Source organism: Boleophthalmus pectinirostris, unplaced genomic scaffold (assembly GCF_026225935.1).
Source record: "Boleophthalmus pectinirostris isolate CB_2022bp ecotype Guang Dong unplaced genomic scaffold, ASM2622593v1 HiC_scaffold_12, whole genome shotgun sequence".
Classification (NCBI taxonomy): Eukaryota; Metazoa; Chordata; class Actinopteri; order Gobiiformes; family Gobiidae; genus Boleophthalmus; species Boleophthalmus pectinirostris.
In genome coordinates this window covers 39,854,335-39,876,311 of record NW_026571018.1, presented here as the reverse complement: position 1 = coordinate 39,876,311, position 21,977 = coordinate 39,854,335, and the positions used below count along the sequence as shown (strand labels likewise).

General features: G+C 43.9%; 2 protein-coding genes, 2 long non-coding RNA genes, 1 other non-coding gene and 1 pseudogene across 5 annotated transcripts in view; 2 read left to right on the top strand and 4 right to left on the bottom strand.

Moving 5' to 3' along the window:
• The window catches only part of arhgef12b (Rho guanine nucleotide exchange factor (GEF) 12b), a 58,358-nt gene extending 55,379 nt beyond the window's left edge, over positions 1–2,979 (top strand). Inside the window, 2 exon segments of the mRNA XM_055148288.1 lie at positions 1,226–1,295; positions 2,407–2,979. Coding sequence (XP_055004263.1) covers positions 1,226–1,295; positions 2,407–2,420 — 84 coding nt within the window. The 3' untranslated portion in view covers positions 2,421–2,979.
• Positions 2,980–4,233: 1,254 nt separating this feature from the next.
• On the top strand, positions 4,234–5,264 carry LOC129407539 (uncharacterized). Its single transcript, XR_008631600.1, has 3 exons — positions 4,234–4,308; positions 4,507–4,711; positions 4,942–5,264. It is a non-coding gene; the product is annotated as an uncharacterized LOC129407539 (long non-coding RNA).
• A 434-nt stretch (positions 5,265–5,698) lies between these two features.
• Positions 5,699–5,813, bottom strand: trnal-caa (transfer RNA leucine (anticodon CAA)). The gene is made up of 2 exons: positions 5,776–5,813; positions 5,699–5,744 (listed from the first exon to the last, which is right to left on the bottom strand). It is a non-coding gene; the product is annotated as a tRNA-Leu (tRNA).
• A 4,685-nt stretch (positions 5,814–10,498) lies between these two features.
• On the bottom strand, positions 10,499–12,796 carry LOC110161361 (tripartite motif-containing protein 14-like). Its single transcript, XM_055148989.1, has 5 exons — positions 12,739–12,796; positions 12,481–12,681; positions 12,251–12,415; positions 11,917–11,963; positions 10,499–11,490 (listed from the first exon to the last, which is right to left on the bottom strand). The coding sequence occupies exons 2-5, from the start codon at positions 12,666–12,668 to the stop codon at positions 10,922–10,924; spliced, it is 969 nt and encodes a 322-aa protein (XP_055004964.1). The 5' UTR covers positions 12,669–12,681; positions 12,739–12,796; the 3' UTR covers positions 10,499–10,921.
• Positions 12,797–12,947: 151 nt separating this feature from the next.
• Positions 12,948–20,718, bottom strand: LOC129407409 (protein NLRC3-like; annotated as a pseudogene).
• Positions 20,719–20,780: 62 nt separating this feature from the next.
• Positions 20,781–21,977, bottom strand: part of LOC129407540 (uncharacterized) — a 4,954-nt gene continuing 3,757 nt past the window's right edge. The window contains exon 3 of the long non-coding RNA XR_008631601.1: positions 20,781–20,817. This is a non-coding gene — a long non-coding RNA (uncharacterized LOC129407540). The remainder of the gene's footprint in view (positions 20,818–21,977) is intronic.

Here is a 21,977-nt window from a genome sequence, read left to right as displayed (position 1 = left end):
CCTGACTGCACAACCTGACTGTACGACCTGACTGTACGACCTGCTGACAGACTTAGTTTGATGAGAGAATCTGCAGCTGCTGCTTCATCATCATCAGAACGACGTGTAGAATATGACACTGTACACACACGTGTGTGTGTGTGTGTGTGTTTGTACACGTGTGTGTGTGTGTGTGTGTGTACACACGTGCGTGTGTGTGTGTACACATGTGTGTGTGTGTGTGTGTGTACACGTGTGTGTGTGTGTGTACACATGTGTGTGTGTGTATTATACATTAGTGTGTGTGTGTGTGTGTGTGTGTACACATGTGTGTCTGTGTGTATTATACATTAGTGTGTGTGTGTGTATATTAGTGTGTATTATACATTAGTGTGTGTGTGTGTGTATATATTAGTGTGTATTATACATTAGTGTGTGTGTATATTAGTGTGTGTATATATTAGTGTGTATTATACATTAGTGTGTGTGTGTGTGTATATATTAGTGTGTATTATACATTAGTGTGTGTGTGTGTATATTAGTGTGTATTATACATTAGTGTGTGTGTGTGTATATATTAGTGTGTATTATACATTAGTGTGTGTGTGTGTATATATTAGTGTGTATTATACATTAGTGTGTGTATATATTAGTGTGTATTATATATTTGTGTGTGTATATTAGTGTGTGTGTGTGTGTGTGTATATATATTAGTGTGTGTGTGTGTGTATATGTGTATATATTAGTGTGTATTATATATTTGTGTGTGTATATTAGTGTGTGTGTGTGTGTGTGTGTGTATATTAGTGTGTGTGTGTGTGTGTATATTAGTGTGTGTGTGTGTGTGTGTGTGTGTGTGTGTGTGTATATGTGTATATTAGTGTGTGTATATTAGTGTGTATTATACATGTGTGTGTGTATATATTAGTGTGTGTATATATGTGTATATATTAGTGTGTGTGTATATATGTGTATATATTAGTGTGTATTATACATTAGTGTGTGTGTGTGTGTGTGTATATATGTGTATATATTAGTGTGTATATATGTGTATATATTAGTGTGTGTATATATTAGTGTGTGTGTGTGTGTGTGTGTGTGTGTATGTATTAGTGTGTGTGTGTGTGTGTGTGTGTATATATTAGTGTGTGTATATATATTAGTGTGTGTATATTATGTGTATATATTAGTGTGTGTATATGTGTATATATTAGTGTGTGTACATTTGTATATGTTTGTGTTTCAGGAGGTGGAGCAGAAGTACAGGCAGCTGCAGCACAACCTCAGTGACACCACAGACTCTGAGGACTACACAGGTACACACTCTTATAGTACTCACAGTACTCACAGTACTCACAGTACTCATAGTACTCACAGTACTCACAGTACTCATAGTACTCACAGTACTCATAGTACTCACAGTACTTACAGTACTTACAGTACTCACAGTACTCATAGTACTCACAGTACTCACAGTACTCATAGTACTCACAGTACTCACAGTACTCACAGTACTCACAGTACTCATAGTACTCACAGTACTACAGTACTTACAGTACTCATAGTACTCACAGTCACAGTACTCATAGTACTCACAGTACTTACAGTACTTACAGTACTACAGTAGTACTCACAGTACTCATAGTACTCACAGTACTCATAGTACTCATAGTACTCACAGTACTCATAGTACTCACAGTACTCACAGTACTCACAGTACTTACAGTACTTACAGTACTCACAGTACTCATAGTACTCATAGTACTCACAGTACTCATAGTACTCACAGTACTCACAGTACTCATAGTACTCACAGTACTTACAGTACTTACAGTACTCACAGTACTCACAGTACAGTACTCACAGTACTCATAGTACTCACAGTACTTACAGTACTTACAGTACTCACAGTACTCATAGTACTCACAGTACATAGTACTCACAGTACTCACAGTACTCGTAGTACTATTTCTGCCAAACAGGAGCATCTGGTCCACTGTGTGTGTACACGGTTGGACCAGGAGCTTCTGTGTTGTTGAGTCTGGTTCTAAGTGACGTCTTTGTAAAAATCCCTGTGACTCGTGCGTCAGGCTCCTCACTCCTGTGGATCAATCCTGCCCATCACCTTCACCTTTCACTAGTTTTCAATTCCGTTGGGAAGAGAAACAGTTTGAACAGAGGTTTGAGTCACACACATCTGATTCACTTTTGTATTTATGAAGTTCACAAACACATTTCTCGAGTCGTTTTCCGCTGTTTGGATCCAACAACCACAACAATGACGACGTCCGAATCCCAAAACTAAAACATGACAATATCAGAACCAGAAACAAAAGTGAAATGGTTCGTCCGATATTCGTGTTTATTCAGGTGATTTTCTGTGAATCCTTGTGTGTTTTTCACCAACTGTATTTGTGTTTGTTTTAGACTCGGTGATTTGAGCGCCCCCGCCTGGACACTGCAGAGTCAAACACTGGACACACACACACACACACACAGACCAGCAGGGGGCGCCGCGTCGGGCCTGAGCACCACTCCACCATTCCACTGTTTTTACTCAAACCTGCTCACAGGAAAAGTGCGACTCCGAGGTGGATCTTCTGAAGTCGGAGTCGTGGAGCGTCGATCAAACTGCGGCGCTCGTCCTTTTTTTTTTTTTTTTTTCACATTCCAGGATTTAAACACATTCCCGTCGTCACTTCTGTGGATAAGAACACGGCCTGGAGACTGCACGAAGAGGAACTGAACACACTCTGTAAACAGCGAGGAAATATGAGTTCATGTAGAGCAGAACATATATACAGTTTATATATATATATATATATATTAAAAAAAAACAACCTGTAGATGTGTTTTATTGTTTTATGATGCGTTTGCTTTTAACACTTTGAATCCTGAACTTTTCTCACGTATTGGAGTTAAAATCTGAAGTTTTAGTTTGATCCCTGCTGACGGACGCGCACACAGAGCTCATTAAAAACACAAATGAACATAAAGACACACTGAGTTTATTTATTTTGTGTTATTTTATTTCTCCTAAATTATGAATCTATTAATGCACGGAACGTCTGTCCATGTCTCCTCCTGTTTGTTTGTTTGTTTGTGTCTTTGTTTGTTTGTTCCGTGGAGACGCTCGAACTGCTCGTCCGACTGATCTCCAATCTGGAGGGTGTTACCGTAATGGGACGAGTGTGTGCAGTGCGAAGTTTCTTAGTCTACGTTCAGTCTGCAGGTTTAACGCTCAATTCAGATTTTTTTTTTTTGTGAAATCCAATGTTTTTTCGAGTTCGTTCACATTTCCAGTTAAATGTGACTTGTATGTGACTCCAGTGTGAACATTAAACGGTCCAAAAGTGTCCCACATGTGACACTGGAGACACGACGACGTCAACCGCAGCGAGCGTCTCTGTGTTTACACAAGTTGAACAAACATGGACGCAGCATCGAGCACCTGGAGATTTTAAAGTTCCTCTCGTACCGGAGCCACAACATGAACAACTGACTTGTTTTAAGGAGGAGATTGAGAAGGAGAAGGAGCAGGTTTTTGGTGGTGGTGTTTTGTGGTGAGTGGAGATGTGCTTCACTTCAGTCACATGGATCATGAACAGTTTTCTCCTACTTCAGTGCAGAATAGTGACGTTTGTGTCTTGTTGATGACGTGTAGGTGGATGAATGTGACCTGACTGTTCACACTCAAGTCACATGTTAAAGATCAGATATGGATCAGTTTCAGGAGCACAGATCCAAGTGTCCTGGTCACATGTGAAAACATCACATCTGTGTGGTTCAGACTCACATTAACCCTCTTTTAGCCCTATCTACCTACCTACTTACTTACTTACTTACACTACCTACCTACTTACCTACCTCCCTACCTGTGCGTCATGTTTTACAGGAGGTGCCGAGTGTTGTGGTTTGTCATCTAATCTGTCCATTACAACAACTTCAACTTCAACTTACAATTCAAAGCTGGAGGCTTTGAGAGGTGACTATTACCTGCTCAGCTGTCACGCCCTGTCCTCTTCACTTCCCTCGGCTCAAGTGGAACCTCTGGCCAAACCGTGAGAGGACTGTTGTTACAGACCACAAAATAGTCACGGACGCACAGGGGACATATATATATATATATATATATATATATATATATATATATATATATATATATATATATATATATATATATATATATATATATATACACTACAATCACACGCAGCGTGACTCTGACAGAAGCCCATCGTGGACTCCTGATGTGGTGTAGAGCTTCTTCCTACATTGTGAACGACGGATTAATAACTAGCCACACTAGCATGATTCTCAATGTCTCACGTGAGTCCACCACACTTATTATTTTACCATGTTACTTGGTTATTTAAGTGTGTGTATGTGTGTGTGTGTGTGTGTGTGTGTGTGTTTGTTTGTGTGTGTGTGTGTGTGTGTGTGTGTGTATTATGATACAGAATTCATAAAGCATTGTTTTTTTTATTTGTCATTTGGATTTATGCTAATATCTACATCTGTTCAAAGGTGCTGCAGCCCTGAAGCCTATAGAACATAATGACCACATGACAGAGACAAATACTACTACTACTACTACTACTACTACTACTACTACTACTACTACTACTACTACTACTATGCTTCTTCTGTCATCTCCTCATCTGCACTGCTGCTGCTGCTGTTAATATTGTTCAGTTTACCTTTGATTCTCCTAAAACTGGGAAAGGTACACGTAAGTATTTTTTTGTTTTTTTTGTTTTTCCTCTCTCACTCTGTGTGTGTGTGTGTGTGTGTGTGTGTGTGTGTGTGTGTGTGTGTGTGTGTGTGTGTGTGTGTGTGTGTGTGTGTGTGTGTGTGTGTGTGTGTGTGTGTGTGTGTGTTTGCGTGCATGCGCGAGCCTGTGCTAGTTTCTTGTTATACAGTTTATAGCACAAGTTTAAATTGGACTTATTTATCTTATAGGTCAATTCTTTTCTTGCAAAACATGGACCAGAACATGTCACTCCTTCAGATCCACATCATGTGTATGAGGACATGTTATGAGATAAGATTCATACGTGTGTATGAAGAAATGTCATCCTGTCACCTTGACGACGACGACGACGACAATGACAACAACAACAACAACCTGATAAAATAGAGTCAAAGAAAAGCCTCTGACGTCTTGTGACGTCTGTGCTCATGTTGCAGCACTTGGCAGGACTTGCCCAGAGCTCCTATTGCCTCTTCTTCTTCTTCTTCTTCTTCTTCTTCTTCTTCTTCTTCTTCTTCTTCTTCTTCTTCTTCTTCTTCTTCTTCTTCTTCTTCTTCTTCTTCTTCTTCTTCTTCTTCTTCTTCTTCTTCTTCTTCTTCTTCTTCTTCTTCTTCTTCTTCTTCTTCTTCTTCTTCTTCTTCTTCTTCTTCTTCTTGTGACATTGTGTCATTTCATGTGCATATTATTACTTATATGTGTTGTAATTCAATATCCAATAAATGATTTTCTTTGTTTTTAACCTTTTGTATGTGTAACAAAGTGTAATAAAAAAAAATAAATAAATATATATATATATATATATATATATATATATATATATATATATATATATATGAATATGCAGTACCAACAATATGCACTTTTGATCATTATTATGCATAATAATAATAATAATTATAATAATTATTACATCGTAAATCAAAAGACAGTATTAGATTTATGTGTCTGAAGTCAAGAAAAGGTATGTGTCAGAAGTGGGATTCGAACCCACGCCTCCAGTCGGAGACCAGAAGTCCCGTTTCTAAGGAAGGAAGGAGATTATCCTTGAGTCTGGCGCCTTAGACCACTCGGCCATCCTGACACGTTGTGAAAACACAAACACAAGTATATATTTAAGCGCTAAACCGTAAAGCGTGGTGACTCAGTATTTGATTAAAGTACTACGAATATTTTGAAATCACGTTTACGAATGCATATCGCTATTTTTTATGTTTAACGTGTCTCTAGAAAGGAAACGTCACCTCATTGCGATCGCGGTTGTGTTCAGACGCTGTTTATCGCCAAAGACGCAGCGTAAACCAGCGGGATACAGCCTAACTTCTATTTTCTGTTCAATGCTTAAATGTTTTAATTTAATTTCATACAAACAAACGGAGCATTTTCTTTTAGCTGTAAAATTCATAGGAAGTAGCCTTAAAAGTGGACATGCGTAGATAAGGCGCATTACTGCCACCTACAGGACAAACACTGAGTTGACCAGGCAGGATCATACGCTGATTATTCATTCACTGGTTTGTTGTTGTTGTTGTTGTTGTTGTTGTTTTTCTTTATGAAATTACGGTTTTGGTGTAGTTAAAAATGAAAGTGAACTCCTAAATTAGGGAAAGAAGTTATAACAACAACATTTGAATGGTTTGATCACACTGCTTTCATCAATCTCCTCCATAAACCTTTTACCCAATTTTATTACGGCAAATATAGTCAAGTAGATACAAAATAAATAAAAAGTAATAGCAAAAGTTTAGCCCATGTTTACTCCAGGTTGAGTCCTGGTTTAGCCCATGTTTAGCCCATGTATTATTATTATTATTATTATTATTATTATTATTATTATTATTATTATTAGTAGTAGTAGTAGTAGTAGTAGTAGTAGTAGTAGTAGTAGTAAGTAAATAATAATATCATTATTATTACAATATACTGGACTGATCTGAAGGACAGCACAAGGGTTAAAAGATCAGATACATGAACACAAAAGCCAAAAAATCAGATTTGGGAAACTTCAGGTGACGTCTGAAAGACATTGGTCAATCACACAACCATAACCAGTCTGTCACATAACGGCCAAAGCCTCATGCACATGATACTGAGTCTGAGACAAACAATCCACGGAGCTCTTGGCTGGAGAACGAGGCTGCACTTGGAAACCATGAACAACTTGTGAAATTATCGCTGCCGTGTTCACACAATAACCTCTTCATGACACTTCATGAAACGGCCTGTTCAGCCGATTACCCGAGCGTGTTCTTACCAAACTGTATTATCTCATTTGATCTCATCATCGTGGCTTATTTAAAATTCAGCAGCTACACTCGCCTGCAAAGATTTTGGTCCTTACAATTTATTTTATTTTAATTTTTTAATTTATCAGGGACAACGCACATAAAAAATAAACATTGAATTACACAAAGAAGTTTGTGCAGGTTAGAGCAAAATGGCCAATTTCCCTGCACAGGTTGATGTCATAAATGGCGCACATGCCAATAAAATACAGTATAATGTAAACTGATGCAGTCGTCCATCCAGTCGATCAGGAAGTAAAACTATAGTCTTATTCAGTCTCAGTCGCCACATCCAAACACTATTTACATATAGTCCGACGAGGTTCATTTGGTCTTCTGATAATTTATGTTACTAGGTTCTTTTTTCAGACCAAGGGTTTGTTTTCATACTTCACAGTTTCGACTGCTCCCTGCGCAGCTGATTTAAACAGGTTTTGGCGACTTCCTCAGGACAGAATTCCAGGTGTGTGAGAGTAAAAAAGCCCCTCGTCCCAGGTTTATCGTCTCACACACCTGCGGTTCTGTCCTGAGGAAGTGGGACTGCAGGTGGCGCTGTCGTCCTGCCTCCACCAGTAGGAAAACAGCCCCAAAAACTTGTTTAAATCATCTGACCAGACACGTCACAGCAACATCACGTGACTCTGAGGAAGACGCTGGTGCACAGTCCAAACTGTCAGGGATGAAAACAAACTCTTGGTCTGAAAAAAGAAGCTAATAACATAAACTATTTACATATTTACGCTTCATGTTGCTGCGTTCATACAGGACAGATTCATGTGCACAGGTCTGTTTGGTTAAAAGCCGTCATGATTTGTACATGATATAGTTTCATGTGGGAGGTTTATGGTTCTGTAGGAGGATGATGACCGACCGACCAAAAGAGCGTCTGCGTGTTGGAAGGCGGCGCTCTCCCGCGGTTGTGGAGCGTGCGCCTCGGCAGGTCGTCTCTGAACTGAACACCACAAACCCTCTCAGTGGGGGAGCAGGTAAATTATGAATGATTTTAAATAAGGTTAACGTTTGATCAAATTTAAGCAAGTTATCAACATTTTACAATTCACTCATGGTCAATAAACTTGGTGGACTACATGCTAAAAGTCGTGTTGGCGTCTGGTCAAACTGGTGCTGTGTCCTGAACATCGAGCATGGGGAGACAGGAGCAACACGTTACAAATCCAGTGTTAATTAGGTGTAAATCCTGTTTCATCGTCTACAGGCTGTACATTAGTATGACTTAGTGATGCGTAGATGACGCCTCAGTGTGTGTATCACACTTTTCCCTTGTGTGTATCACACTTTTCCCTTGTGTGTATCACACTTTTCCCTTGTGTGTATCACACTTTTCCCTTGTGTGTGGAGACTGTATCACACTGTGTTGGTGAGTGTGTGGGTTCCATCTAGTGGTTTAAAAATGTACTGCAACTATACTACAAAAGAAACACGTTGTAATGAGTTTGCATAACTAAGTGCAAGATCTGACCATGTGAACATAATAATTGGGCCGATGTTCAATCATCTCTGTGAAATTAGAGTGAATCTTCTTGTGATGATTCATGTGTGTGTCATGTGAGTGTGTGTGAACATCGCACACATTGTGCTTGTAACATTTGAGTGCTTGTCTTTTTTTTCCTTTTTGTGGGGGGTGGATTTCAAACATTTTTATTAAGAAATAGAACTTTTTGAAGCATGTTTGGGCTCAAACGATGTCTCCTCTTGGAAACAGTTTGTTCTCTTTCATGTCGAGCTCTACTGTGTAATGCTGGAGCACTGATGATGTGTTTCGAGTTGCACAGGACAACTCCGCTGAGCATTGACGACATTTCACCTGTGGGTCATAAAAATACTTATAAAAGACTTTGTCTGCCATGGAAACGGGAATGGAATATAAATGACCTTCTCAGGTGTTGAGATCAAAATGATCCACACGGAAGAAAACTTTCTCTTCCTTGGAGGCTCCACAGTGACGAACGACGTCGTAGCAGCGAGTGGCTCGATCTGTGCCGGACGTCCTGATGTAGAACTGACGCCTCAATGACACGTGACACAATGTCCTACAATACGACACAGTCACTGTGTTGGTCACGTGACTTTTCTTAAAGCGATACGCTCAGTGACACGGCTCGGCTGAGGCGATGCTTTCAGCGCATGATACGTGTATCTGTGCCTCGGCTCGTTTAGACCATCACTAGTATGACTTAAAGCCACAGTTTGTAACTTTTCTAGCTCAAAAAGTTCAATAAAAGCATGATTATTGTACTGAAAAACTTATAAAAACACGTGTTGTTACTGTTGTTCTGGGGCAGGGATGTGTAATAACCCGGACAACAACTCTAGCAGAGTCTCAGAGGAACTGAGTCGAGCTGAGACGATTTCCAGTGCAAACCCAAAGTGTGTTTATTTCACCATCAAAAACATTAAAAAAAAAATATTTACAAAAAAGACAAAGTTAAAAACAAGCATGACACGAACCTGAAGACACACACAGCGCTTTCAGGTGAGGCTGGCTCCTTTTAGAGACTAACTCCCTTAACTGGATGAGCTCATTTCAAAGTACAGGTAAGTACAGGTAAGTACAGGTAAGTACAGGTAAGTACAGGTAAGTACAGGTAAGAGATCTCAAGGTTTAAAAAGTTTAACATCAAAAACAGTCTGTAAATATTCAATCAAATCTGGTACAAAAATATAGACCTTCATTAATAAAAAAAAAAAAAAAAAAAAAACTTAATAGAAATTTTATTTAGTTTTTTCATTTACTGATTTCATTTACTGATTTAAATTTAACAACATACAGGAAGAACAAAACACAAGCAGACACTTACTAAGGGCAAATAAAAACACCAAGGACATCGACTAAAGGAACAAGACACACTGGAATATGCAAAACAAAACATGAACCATGACAGTCCGATGAGGTTCATTTTGGTCTTCCGATAATTCATGTTATTAGGTTCTTTTTGCAGACCAAGAGTTTGTTTTCATCCCTGACAGTTTGGTTTGGTCCTGGTTTATCGTCCTGTGGGCACGTTTCCGTATTTCGATTGCTTCTTTAATCCAGCGGCGATGTTTGTTTTCCTCTGTCCCAGTGATGTTCGCTCCGTCCCAGTTCATAACGTGGTTCTGTCTCTTTTACACTGGTCAGAAACGGCCGATTTGAGTTGTTCCTGTTCTGCTTTGTGTTTTGTTGCTCGTGTTTCGCCTTCGCTGTTTCCTTCTCGCGTTTGTTCTATGTTCAGAACAGAACGCGAGAAGGAAACGCTGGATTAAAGAGACAATCGAAATACGGAAACATGCCTACGGGATTATAGATTGGGACGAGGGGCTTTTTTACTCTCACACACCTGGGGTTCTGTCCTGAGGAAGTGGGACTGCAGGTGGCGCTGTCGTCCTGCCTCCACCTGTAGGAAAACAGCGCCAAAAACCTGTTTAAATCATCTGACCAGACACGTCACAGCAACATCACGTGACTCTGAGGAAGAGTGAACAGTTCAAACTGTCAGGGATGAAAACAAACCCTTGGTCTGAAAAAAGAACCTAATAACATAAAAGAACCATGACAGTAAATCCCCGTCAGCTCCTGTCAGCCGAGTTTGCTGTGATGTTACGCTGTGACTTAGTGCAGGGAGCAAAGGGAGGAGAGACTCAGAGTGACTCAAACTAAAGTGAAACTTATAAAACATGAATACATCGATAAAATAGAATAATAATATAGAATTTTCAAAACAATAAAATGAACACGGTGATCTAAATATGTAACATGTTACAGTTAATGCCCCATACCTCCTCTGGTCCAAAACAGTCCAGTCACTTTGGCCTCGTTCACTTTCTGTGTTTAGAGTTTTTATTTCAGTTTTCATTTTTTATTTCTCTTTATTTTTTGTTCTCATCGTGGCACAAGTCCAGTTTATCTTCAGGTTTGTCTCGTCTCTTTCACCAGAGTCACAGAGGAACCTTCGCTCACCATCCTAAACCCTGGAAACAGAGGCTCAGAGAAGGACGAGGAGAAGGTCCAGAGGTGGAACAGTTCTCCAGCAGAGGAGACGTCATAGAAGGACAGAGCTCCAGCCTCAGAGTCCAGGAACACGCCCACTCTGCCACAGGGCACGCCCCCTCTCTCTGAGTGACAGCAGCGGTGGAGGCGCGTTGAGTTGCTGTTGTACCAGACAAAGTACTCTCCGTCATCGTAGATCCTCAGACACCAGGAGTGATCGTTGAATCCAAACTCACACTCCCCTCCCCCGCTCCGTCTGATCTCTCTGTAACTCACTGCTATTTCAACCCTCCTCCCGCTCCAGTCCACCTCCCAGTAACAGCGCCCCCTGAGGCCGGTGCAGCTCAGGACCTGAGGCCGGACTGTGAACCTGTCGTCATGATCTGGATACTCCTGCTCCTCCTTCACGCAGGTCACCGTGCGATGGTCCTCAGACAGAAGCATACGTCTGTGAGCTGTGTTTGGGTCCAGAGAAACGTCACAGGAGTCTGAAACACAAACACTTCACCTCAGTCTCTCTTCTGGTTGTGTCCTGGTCCACACCTGTCACACACCTGTCACACACCTGTCACACACCTGTCACACACCTGTCCGAAACAACACAGTCGCTCAGACGATTGAGAGGAAAGTAAAGGAAAACTAGGCTGGGTGTATTTGAAACTCTCTGACACAGATTTATATCGTGCAAATGAGATGAGTGTGGCCCTTGTTTACAGTAAGTAACACAACGGAATCACCTCTACATGTCACATCTGCGGCTCATATCCCGGTGAAATGATAAACTTCACCAGAATGGTCCAGTGAAGGAAAACTGAGCGAGATTTGAACCCATTTGAAACAGAGTGAATGACCTGAGTGAATGACCTGAGCTGTTCTCTGCACTTTACTGTGTGAAGGAAACAAAACAGACTCACACTTCCTCAGACCTGGAACCATCCAGCGCTCTCCAGCAGGATCCAACCTGAAACACACAAGTCCAGTTTAGACCAGACCAGGACCAGACCAGGACCAGACCAGGACCAGACCAGACCAGACCAGGACCAGACCAGGACCAGACCCAGACCAGACCGGACCAGACCAGACCAGACCAGACCAGGACCAGGACCAGACCAGACCAGACCAGACCAGGACCAGACCAGGACCAGACCAGACCAGGACCAGACCAGACCAGACCAGACCAGACCAGAGACCAGACCAGGACAGACAGAGACCAGACCAGGACCAGACCAGAGACCAGCGTTCTCTCACCTGACAGACAGCAGGGGGCGCTGGTCCTGTAGAGCGGTCAGGAGCTCGGCGGAGGGTCCTGGATGGTTGTAGCTCAGGTCCAACTCTCTGAGGTGGGAGGGGGCGGAGCTCAGAGCTGAGGCCAGAGCAGCCCCGCCCCTCTCTGAGACCAGACATCCAGACAGCCTAAAGACACAGCATTACACTCATGTGGACACAAGGGGGCAGAGTGCATCATGGGAGCGTCTCACCTGAGCGTCTCCAGTCTGCAGGGGGCGCTCTTCAGTCCAGAACACAGCAGCTCCACTCCTGAGTCCTGGAGGTCGTTGTGACTGAGATCCAGATGTGTGAGACTGGAGGAGCTGAGGACTGAGGCCAGAGGAGCACAGCTGTGAGGAGACAGACCACAGCCACAAAGACTGAGGACAGAGAGGGACATTAGAGACTAGAACCTCCACACAAGAGTTTAAATACAGTCTGAGACAGAGAGGGACATTAGAGACTAGAACCTCCACACAAGAGTTTAAATACAGTCTGAGGACAGAGAGGGACATTAGAGACTAGAACCTCCACACAAGAGTTTAAATACAGTCTGAGGACAGAGAGGGACATTAGAGACTAGAACACACAAGAGTTTAAATACAGTCTGAGGACAGAGAGGACATTAGAGACTAGAACCACACAAGAGTTTAAATACAGTCTGAGGACAGAGAGGACATTAGAGACTAAAGTCTGAGGACAGAGAGGGACAGTCTGAGGACAGAGAGGGACTAGAGACTAGAACCTCCACACAAGAGTTTAAATACAGTCTGGACTCACAGGGCTTTTGGTGGTAGGCTCTGACCACCGGCAGCAGACCCAGGAGAGCGTTCTCTGAGGCCTGGTATTTCCTCAGGTCAAACTCCTCCAGGTCTGAGTCTGAGGACAGTAAGACGAAGGACAGAGCAGACCACTGAGCAGGAGACATGGTTCCATCAGAGAGGTATCTTCTCATGTTCTTCTGTATCTCCTGCACCAGACTTTGGTCGTTGAGCTCGTTCAGACAGTGGAGCAGGTTCAGACTTCTCTCTGCAGACAGACCCTCTTCATCCAGCTTCTGTTTGATGAACTTTACTGTCTCCTGATTGGTCGGGTCACTTCCTGTGTGAGTCAGCAGACCCTGCAGCAGCCTCTGATTGGTCGGCAGAGACAGCCCCAGGAGGAAGCGCAGGAACAGGTCCAGGTGTCCGTTTGGACTCTGTAAGGCCTGGTCCACAGCAGAGCGGTAGAAGGCCTCAGGGTCTGGACTCTCAGAGGAGTGTGGTGTCTCCAGCAGGTTCTCTCCAGAGCTGTAGAAGGTCTGATGGACGTGAAGAGCAGCCAGAAACTCCTGCACACTCAGATGGATGAAGCAGTAGACCTTGTCCTGGTACAGGCCTGGCTCCTCTCTAAAGACCTGTGTGAACACTCCGGAGTACACTGAGGCCGCTGCAGCGTCCAGCCCACACTCGCTCAGGTCACTCTCGTAGAAGATCAGGTTTCCTTTCTGCAGCTGCTCAAAGGCCACTTTTCCCAGAGACTTCACCATCTCCCTGGTCTCTGGAGTCCAGTGTGAAGGTCCTCCCCTGATCCCTGCTGATACTTGATGTTCTGGACTTTGGCCTGCACCACCAGGAAGTGGACGTACATCTGTGTGAGAGTCCGGGGCAGCTCTGGTTCCTCTGTTTGTTCCAGAAGCTTCTGTAGAACTGTGGAGAGGATCCAGCAGAAGATCGGGATGTGGCTCATGATGTAGAGGCTGCGGACGCTCTTGATGTGGGAGATGACGACCGTGGCCTGGTCTCTGAGCTTCTTCTTGAAGTACTGCTCCTTCTGCGGGTCGGCGAACCCTCGCACCTCTGTCACCATGGAGACGCACTCAGCAGGGATCTGATTGGCCGCGGCGGGGCGCGTGGTTATCCAGAGGAGAGCGGAGGGAAGCAGGCTCCCCCTGATGAGGTTCACCAGCAGCACGTGCACTGAGGCGGACTCTGTGGGGTCGCTCAGGACCCGGGTTCGGCCGAAGTCCAGAGGAAGTCTGCACTCGTCCAGACCGTCAAAGATGAAGAGCACCTGGAGCTGTTGGAAGCTGCAGAGATCTTTGGATGGACTGAAGAAGTGGTGCAGCAGCTCCACCAGGCTGAACTGTGTGTCTCTGAGCACGTTCAGATCTCTGAAAGTGAAGGGGAACAGCAGCTGGAGGTCCTGGTGGGTCCGGCCTTCAGCCCAGTCCAGACTCGAACTTCTGAGTCAGCACTGTTTTCCCCACGCCGGCCACGCCCTTCGTCAGCACTAATCTGATTGGCTGTGGTGAATGTGGGCGGGGTTTAAAGAGCTCTTCACATGTGATGGTCTCTGGAGCGGCCGGTCTCCTGGACGCCGTCTCCACGTGTCTGACCTCATGTTCCTGGTTGACCTCTGAGGCTCCGCCCTCTGTGATGTAGAGCTCTGTGTAGATCTGGGACAGGGGGGCGGAGTCTCCTGGTTTAGCCACGCCCTCAAACACACGGCTGAACCTCTGCTGCAGATCACACTTCAGTTTATCTCTGAATCCAACTTTACTCCCTTTAAACAACACACAAGAGTTAGAATGTCAAACATGTCACATATTTCATACAGGAGGAAACCTGACACACAGGGAGGGACCTGACACACAGGGAGGGCACCTGACACACGGGGAGGGCACCCGACACACGGGAAGGGCACCCGACACACGGGGAGGGCACCCGACACACGGGGAGGGCACCTGACACACGGGGAGGCACCTGACACACGGGGAGGGCACCTGACACACGGGGAGGGACCTGACACACGGGGAGGCACCTGACACACGGGGAGGGACCTGACACACGGGAGGGCACCTGACACACACGGGGAGGGCACCCGACACACGGGGAGGGCACCTGACACACGGAGGGCACCGACAGGGCACCTGACACACGGGAGGGACCTGACACACGGGGAGGGCACCTGACACACGGGGAGGGACCTGACACACGGGGAGGGCACCTGACACACGGGGAGGGCACCTGACACACAGGGAGGGCACCTGACACACGGGGAGGGCACCTGACACACGGGGATACAGGAGGATGGGAGGGCATCTGGAGGTTCTTACTGTCTCTCAGGCGCTGGGCCAGATGTTCCTGGTCCATCCTCTTCAGGAAGTCCAGGGTGATGTTCAGAACCTCTCTGCTCTCCTCCTCCTCACTCTCGGAGCATTCTGGGTAATCTGAGGCCAGGAGCCTGTGGAGCCTCTGCAGCTGCTGTTGGACAAACCTCAGGACCTGCTCCTCCAGAACCTGGAACCACACACTGTGTGAAGAAGTGTTCTGAGTGTGACGTCACCCACAGCTCAGCTCCAAATGAAGCTCATGGAGGCCAGCACTTAGAGCGACCTCGACAAACCATTTTCCTCTTATGAATTCTATCTAGACATTATTTTTTCCACTCCTGCCGCGTACGGTCCACACCTCCACACTTTGTCCGGTGGTGGGTTGTGAAAAAGTCTCTAGTGTGTTTTTGTAGTATTTAGTGTTGAACTAAACATACGTAGAGCTGCACTTTACTTTAGACTGTAAACTTTACACTAAGTATGTAAACTTTACCCTTACACTGTAAATTTTATAGTAAGACTGTAAACTTTAGACTTAAGTCTGTAAACTTTACATTTAGACTTAACCTTTACATTAAGACAGTAAACTTTACACTTAGCTTGTAAACTTAAACTTTATATTTAGACTGTAAACTGAATGAAAACTTTACACTTTGTCTTAATTTACACTGTAAACTTTACATTTAGACTTAAACTTTACACTTAGTCTGTAAACTTTACATTAAGACTTATACTTTACATTTAGTTTATAAACTTTACATTCAAACTGTAAACTTTGCATTTCCACTGTAAACTTTACACTTAGTATGTAAATTTTACATTTAGACTTAAACTTAACATTCAAACTGCAAACTTAACATTAAGTCTGTAAACATTACATTTACACTGTTAGCTGTAACGCTGCTCTGATCTACAGCTGAGAAACAACCAACACTGTCACAAGCAGCAGATTCATTTACATGTGAACTTGTGTGTGTGTTAATGTGTGTGTAGTGTGTGCGTGTGTGTTTGTGTGTGTCACAGCACAAACCTGGAAGATGGAGTCCAGCTCTGTCTGAGGCTCTTGACCAAAAGGAACGCCCAGATCCTCGTCTCTGTCAACCAATAACAACAGAGTCCTGTTCAGACCTGGTTCAGACCTGGTTCAGACCTGGTTCAGACCTGGTTCAGACCTGGTTCAGTCCTGGTTCAGACCTCAGACCTGTTCAGTCCATAGCTCTGACGTGAGTCTTCTAGTCTTTGGAGTTTTAACTCATCAGAGACTCTGCGGTGGGTCCATAGGGTGTGTGTTTTGTGTATTTGTGCAAAGGTGTAAGAGCAGCAGCAGCAGCAGCAGCAGCAGCAGCAGCAGCAGCAGCAGCAGCAGCAGCAGCAGCAGCAGCAGCAGCAGCAGCAGCAGCAGCAGCAGCAGCAGCAGCAGCACATGAGCCGTTATCGCTGAATTACTTTACATTTTCACCAGTCAGACAATTTACACCATCAGTGTCACACGAGCGTCCAACAGTCGTCATGACGCCACTCGCTGCTTAAATGAAGTTGGAGTTGTAATTTTTTAGCATCATAGCGTCTCCAGACGTTTATCAGGGCAAAACAGGAAATAAACACGATGTGTCAAAATGAACTTCCTGCTCTTTCAAAACCCGTTGTGTAAAATCTCTAGAGCGACGTAAACACCGAGCGTCACATCAGGAGCTCGAGGAACGAAAAACACTTCACCACATCAGACCGAAACTTTACAAGAACAAGTGAAGAAAAAGACGCGAGGAGCAACACGTGAAAGTGAAACGCAGCTCCACAGATACGACTCGTAACACTGCAAAACCTCCACAAAACCTCCACAAAACCTCCACTGACACTTGAGTTTAGAGATTTAAAACAGAACAGAGACGATCGACAACGAAAACATGAACGACGGGAAAAGTTTAGAGTTTAAATGTGACAATACACAGAGTTTAGAGTTTAAACATGAGAATACAAAGAGTTTAGAGTTTAAACGTGAGAATATGCAGAGTTTAGAGTTTAAACATGAGAATACAAAGAGTTTAGAGTTTAAACGTGAGAATATGAGCAGAGTTTAGAGTTTAAACGTGAGAATACACAGAATTTAGAGTTTAAATGTGAGAATACACAGAGATTAGAGTTTAAACGTGAGAATACACAGAGTTTAGAGTTTAAATGTGAGAATACACAGAGTTTAGAGTTTAAACGTGAGAATACACAGAGTTTAGTGTCACTGATGCTCCTGGTGTAAATTCTCGGCTGCTCTTCCTTCTCTTTCTCCTCCTTTTCTCTTTTTTTCACTCTTTCTTTAGTGTTGTAAAAGTGTGAGACTTGAGGTTAACCTTTGATTTGAAACTTTAAACTGTGACACTGACCTGAGGTGTGCAGAGGCTTCACTTTGGTCTTTTTTAAAGTCGATGCCAACGAGTTTGGAACGGTTACTGCACAGAGAGACGCCGCTGGGACCAGGACCTGCTTTAGACCCGACATGGTCCTGGTTTAGTCCTGGTTCAGCTGCTCCTGGTCTCTTCTCCATTCTCCTGAAAGGAAACAAACTCAGTGACAAGTGTTAAGGTTCGTTCACACCAAAGCGTCAAAAAACACCTTGACGTTTCTATTTGGAGCCTTTACATTTGAGTTCAGACGCCCCCGACGCTCGTGTCTTTGACGCCGTGGACGAACGGGACAAAAATACTTGACGTGCGTCCGTTGCCCCTGGAAACAAGAGCCCGGTCCTGGACTTTTCCCAAACAATGTCAGACCAGACTGAGAGACTTTAGTGTTTTTATCACATAAAACATCAGCGGAGGAAATCGACTCAATGACTGGAGCCAGTTTATATTTATACTCCACTAATGACACTGGATCAGTCCTGGTTTAGTCCTGGTCTAGTCCTGGTCTAGTGCCGGTCTAGTCCTTGTTTAGTCTCAGTCTAGTCCTGGTTTGGTCCTGGTTTAGTCCTGGTTTAGTCCTTGTTTAATCCTGGTTTAGTCCTGGTCTGGTCCTGGTGATGGTCTCGGTGTTTGTGGTGTATATATTTATGTTCCGTTCATGTTTCTGGTTCTGGGGTTTTTCTTCCTGATAATAACGTCTCTGTGTCTCTGGATACTCGTCCCTGATTGGTCGACGCGGCGCTTCTGACGCGAAAAGTTCAGCATTTTCAACTTCTTGACGCTGACGCCTTGGATGCGCGTCTAGAGAGTCAACGCTAAAACGTTCAAGACGCACCACATCGACGCCAGATTCACGCCGCGCTGACGCTGAAGACGCGCCGCAAAAACGCAAGAGGCTCTAGTCGCGCGTCCACATCGACTTTACACAGAAACTGGACGATTTGGTGTGAACGAACCTTTAGAGATTATGTGTGTCTGTGTGTGTGTGTCTGGTGTGTGTGTGTGTGTGTCTCTGTGTGTGTGTGTGTGTGTGTGTATGTGTGTGTGTGTGTGTGTGTGTGTGTATGTGTGTGTGTGTGTGTGTGTGTGTGTGTGTGTGTGTGTGTGTGTGTCTGTGTGTGTGTGTGTGTGTGTGTGTGTGTGTGTGTGTGTGTGTGTGTGTGTGTGTGTATGTGTGTGTGTGTGTGTGTGTGTGTGTGTGTGTGTGTGTGTGTGTGTGTCTGTGTGTCTGTGTGTGTGTGTATGTGTGTGTGGGTGTGTGTGTGTTTGTGTGTGTGTGTGGTGTGTCTCTGTGTGTGTGTGTGTATGTGTGTGTGTGTGTGTGTTGTGTGTGTATGTGTGTGTGTGTGTGTGTGTGTTTGTGTGTGTTGTATGTGTTGTATGTGTGTGTGTCTGTGTGTGTCTGTGTGTGTGTGTGTGTATGTGTGTGTGTGTGTGTGTGTGTGTGTGTGTGGTGTGTGTGTGTGTGTGTGTGTGTGTGTGTTGTGTGTGTGTGTGTGTGTGTTGTGTGTGTGTGTGTGTGTGTGTGTGTGTGTGTTGTGTGTGTGTGTGTGTGTTTTGTGTGTGTGTGTGTCTGTTCTCGCAAACCCCTCAAAGTGAGGACCGTTGTGAGTTTTAGACCAACAGAGTGAGGACGATTTTTCAAAGTGAGGACATTTTGCTGTGTCCTCACTTTGTCAAAGGCTCAAACGGCTCAGGAGGCCTCTGCTGGTGGCCTGAGGCTTTGCACAGAAAGTCCTCAAAATGATAGTCAAACGAAAATTTTTCACCAGACTTCACACACATTTGCTCTGGAGCGCCCTCTCTGGTCAAAGTCTGGTACTGCAGGTAAATGACTCAAGTGCGCCATAGTGGACAAAACAGGTACTGCAGCACACAGGCTTTTCCCATTGAGCTCTACACGAAATATTAATATTACATTTGAACTAATATTGAATTAATTATTAATATTACATTTGAACTTCCACAAAAGGAGCACAAATATGAATAGAAATATAGAAAATATCGAGACATAAGCAGAGACAGAGACAGAGGACAGAGACAGAGGAGCAGAGACANTCTACAAAACCTCCACTCTGACACTTGAGTTTAGAGATTTAAAACAGAACAGAGACGATCGACAACGAAAACATGAACGACGGGAAAAGTTTAGAGTTTAAATGTGACAATACACAGAGTTTAGAGTTTAAATGTGAGAATATGCAGAGTTTAGAGTTTAAACATGAGAATACAAAGAGTTTAGAGTTTAAACGTGAGAATATGCAGAGTTTAGAGTTTAAACGTGAGAATACACAGAATTTAGAGTTTAAATGTGAGAATACACAGAGATTAGAGTTTAAACGTGAGAATACATAGAGTTTAGAGTTTAAACGTGAGAATACATAGAGTTTAGAGTTTAAACGTGAGAATACACAGAGTTTAGAGTTTAAACGTGGAATACAGAGTTTAGAATTTAAACGTGAGAATACACAGAGTTTAGAGTTTAAACGTGAGAATACACAGAGTTTAGAATTTAAACGTGAGAATACATAGAGTTTAGAGTTTAAACGTGAGAATACATAGAGTTTAGAGTTTAAATGTGAGAATACACAGAGTTTAGAGTTTAAACGTGAGAATACATAGAGTTTAGAGTTTAAACGTGAGAATACACAGAGTTTAGAGTTTAAACGTGAGAATACATAGAGTTTAGAGTTTAAACGTGAGAATACACAGAGTTTAGAGTTTAAACGTGAGAATACACAGAGTTTAGTGTCACTGATGCTCCTGGTGTAAATTCTCGGCTGCTCTTCCTTCTCTTTCTCCTCCTTTTCTCTTTTTTTCACTCTTTCTTTAGTGTTGTAAAAGTGTGAGACTTGAGGTTAACCTTTGATTTGAAACTTTAAACTGTGACACTGACCTGAGGTGTGCAGAGGCTTCACTTTGGTCTTTTTTAAAGTCGATGCCAACAAGTTTGGAACGGTTACTGCACAGAGAGACGCCGCTGGGACCAGGACCTGCTTTAGACCCGACATGGTCCTGGTTTTAGTCCTGGTTCAGCTGCTCCTGGTCTCTTCTCCATTCTCCTGGAAAGGAAACAAACTCAGTGACAAGTGTTAAGGTTCGTTCACACCAAAGTGTCAAAAAAACACCTTGACGTTTCTATTTGGAGCCTTTACATTTGAGTTCAGACGCCGCCTGACGCTCCGTGTCTTTGACGCCGTGGACGAACGGGACAAAAATACTTGACGTGCGTCCGTTGTCCTGGAAACAAGAGCCCGGTCCTGGACTTTTCCCCAAACAATGTCAGACCAGACTGAGACTTTAGTGTTTTTATCACATAAAACATCAACGGAGGAAATCGACTCGACGACTGGAGCCAGTTTATATTTATTACTCCACTAATGACACTGATCAGTCCTGGTCTAGTCCTGGTCTAGTCTGGGTCTGGTCTAGTCCTGGTTTAGTCCTGGTCCTGGTTTAGTCCTGGTTTAGTCCTGGTTTAGTCCTGGTCTGGTCCTGGTCTGGTTTAGTCCTGGTGGTTAGTCCTTTAGTCCTGGTTGGTCCTGGTTTAGTCCTGGTTTAGTCCTGTTAGTCCTGGTTAGTCTGGTCAGTCCTGGTGATGGTCTCGGTGTTTGTGGTGTATATATTTATGTTTCGTTCATGTTTGTGGTTCTGGTTCTGGGGTTTTTCTTCCTGATAATAACGTCTCTGTGTCTCTGGATACTCGTCCCTGATTGGTCGACGCGGCGCATCTGACAAGAAAAGTTCAGCATTTTCAACTTCTTGACGCTGACGCCTTGGACGCGCGTCTAGAGTGTCAACGCAAAAACGTTCAAGAAGCGCTGCGCTGACGCCAGATTCGCGCTGCGCTGACGCCGTAGACGCGCCGCAAACACACAGGAGGCTCTAGTGCGCGTCCACATCGACTTTACACAGAAACTGGACGATTTGGATGTGAATAACCGTTTAGTATGTGTGTGTGTGTGTGTGTGTGTGTGTGTGTGTCATGTGTGTGTGTGTGTGTGTGTGTGTGTGTGTGTGTGTGTCTGTATGTGTGTGTGTATGTGTGTGTGTGTGTGTGTGTGTGTGTGTGTGTGTGTGTGTGTGTGTCTGTGTGTGTATGTTGTGTGTGTGTGTGTGTGTGTGTGTGTGTGTGTGTCTGTATGTGTGTGTGTATTGTGTGTGTGTATATGTGTGTCTGTATGTGTGTGGTGTGCTGTGACCAGTAGATTGGTCCAGCAAT

Excerpts from the sequence above, each read along its gene's own strand:
- LOC110161361 (XM_055148989.1), bottom strand. The coding sequence starts at position 12,668 with ATGTCCCTCTCTGTCCTCAGTCTTTGTGGCTGTGGTCTGTCTCCTCAC. Across the intron at positions 12,416-12,480 it reads TGCAGACTGGAGACGCTCAG|GCTGTCTGGATGTCTGGTCT; the intron begins GTGAGACGCTCC and ends CTGTGTCTTTAG. Across the intron at positions 11,964-12,250 it reads CGCCCCCTGCTGTCTGTCAG|GTTGGATCCTGCTGGAGAGC; the intron begins GTGAGAGAACGC and ends TGTGTGTTTCAG.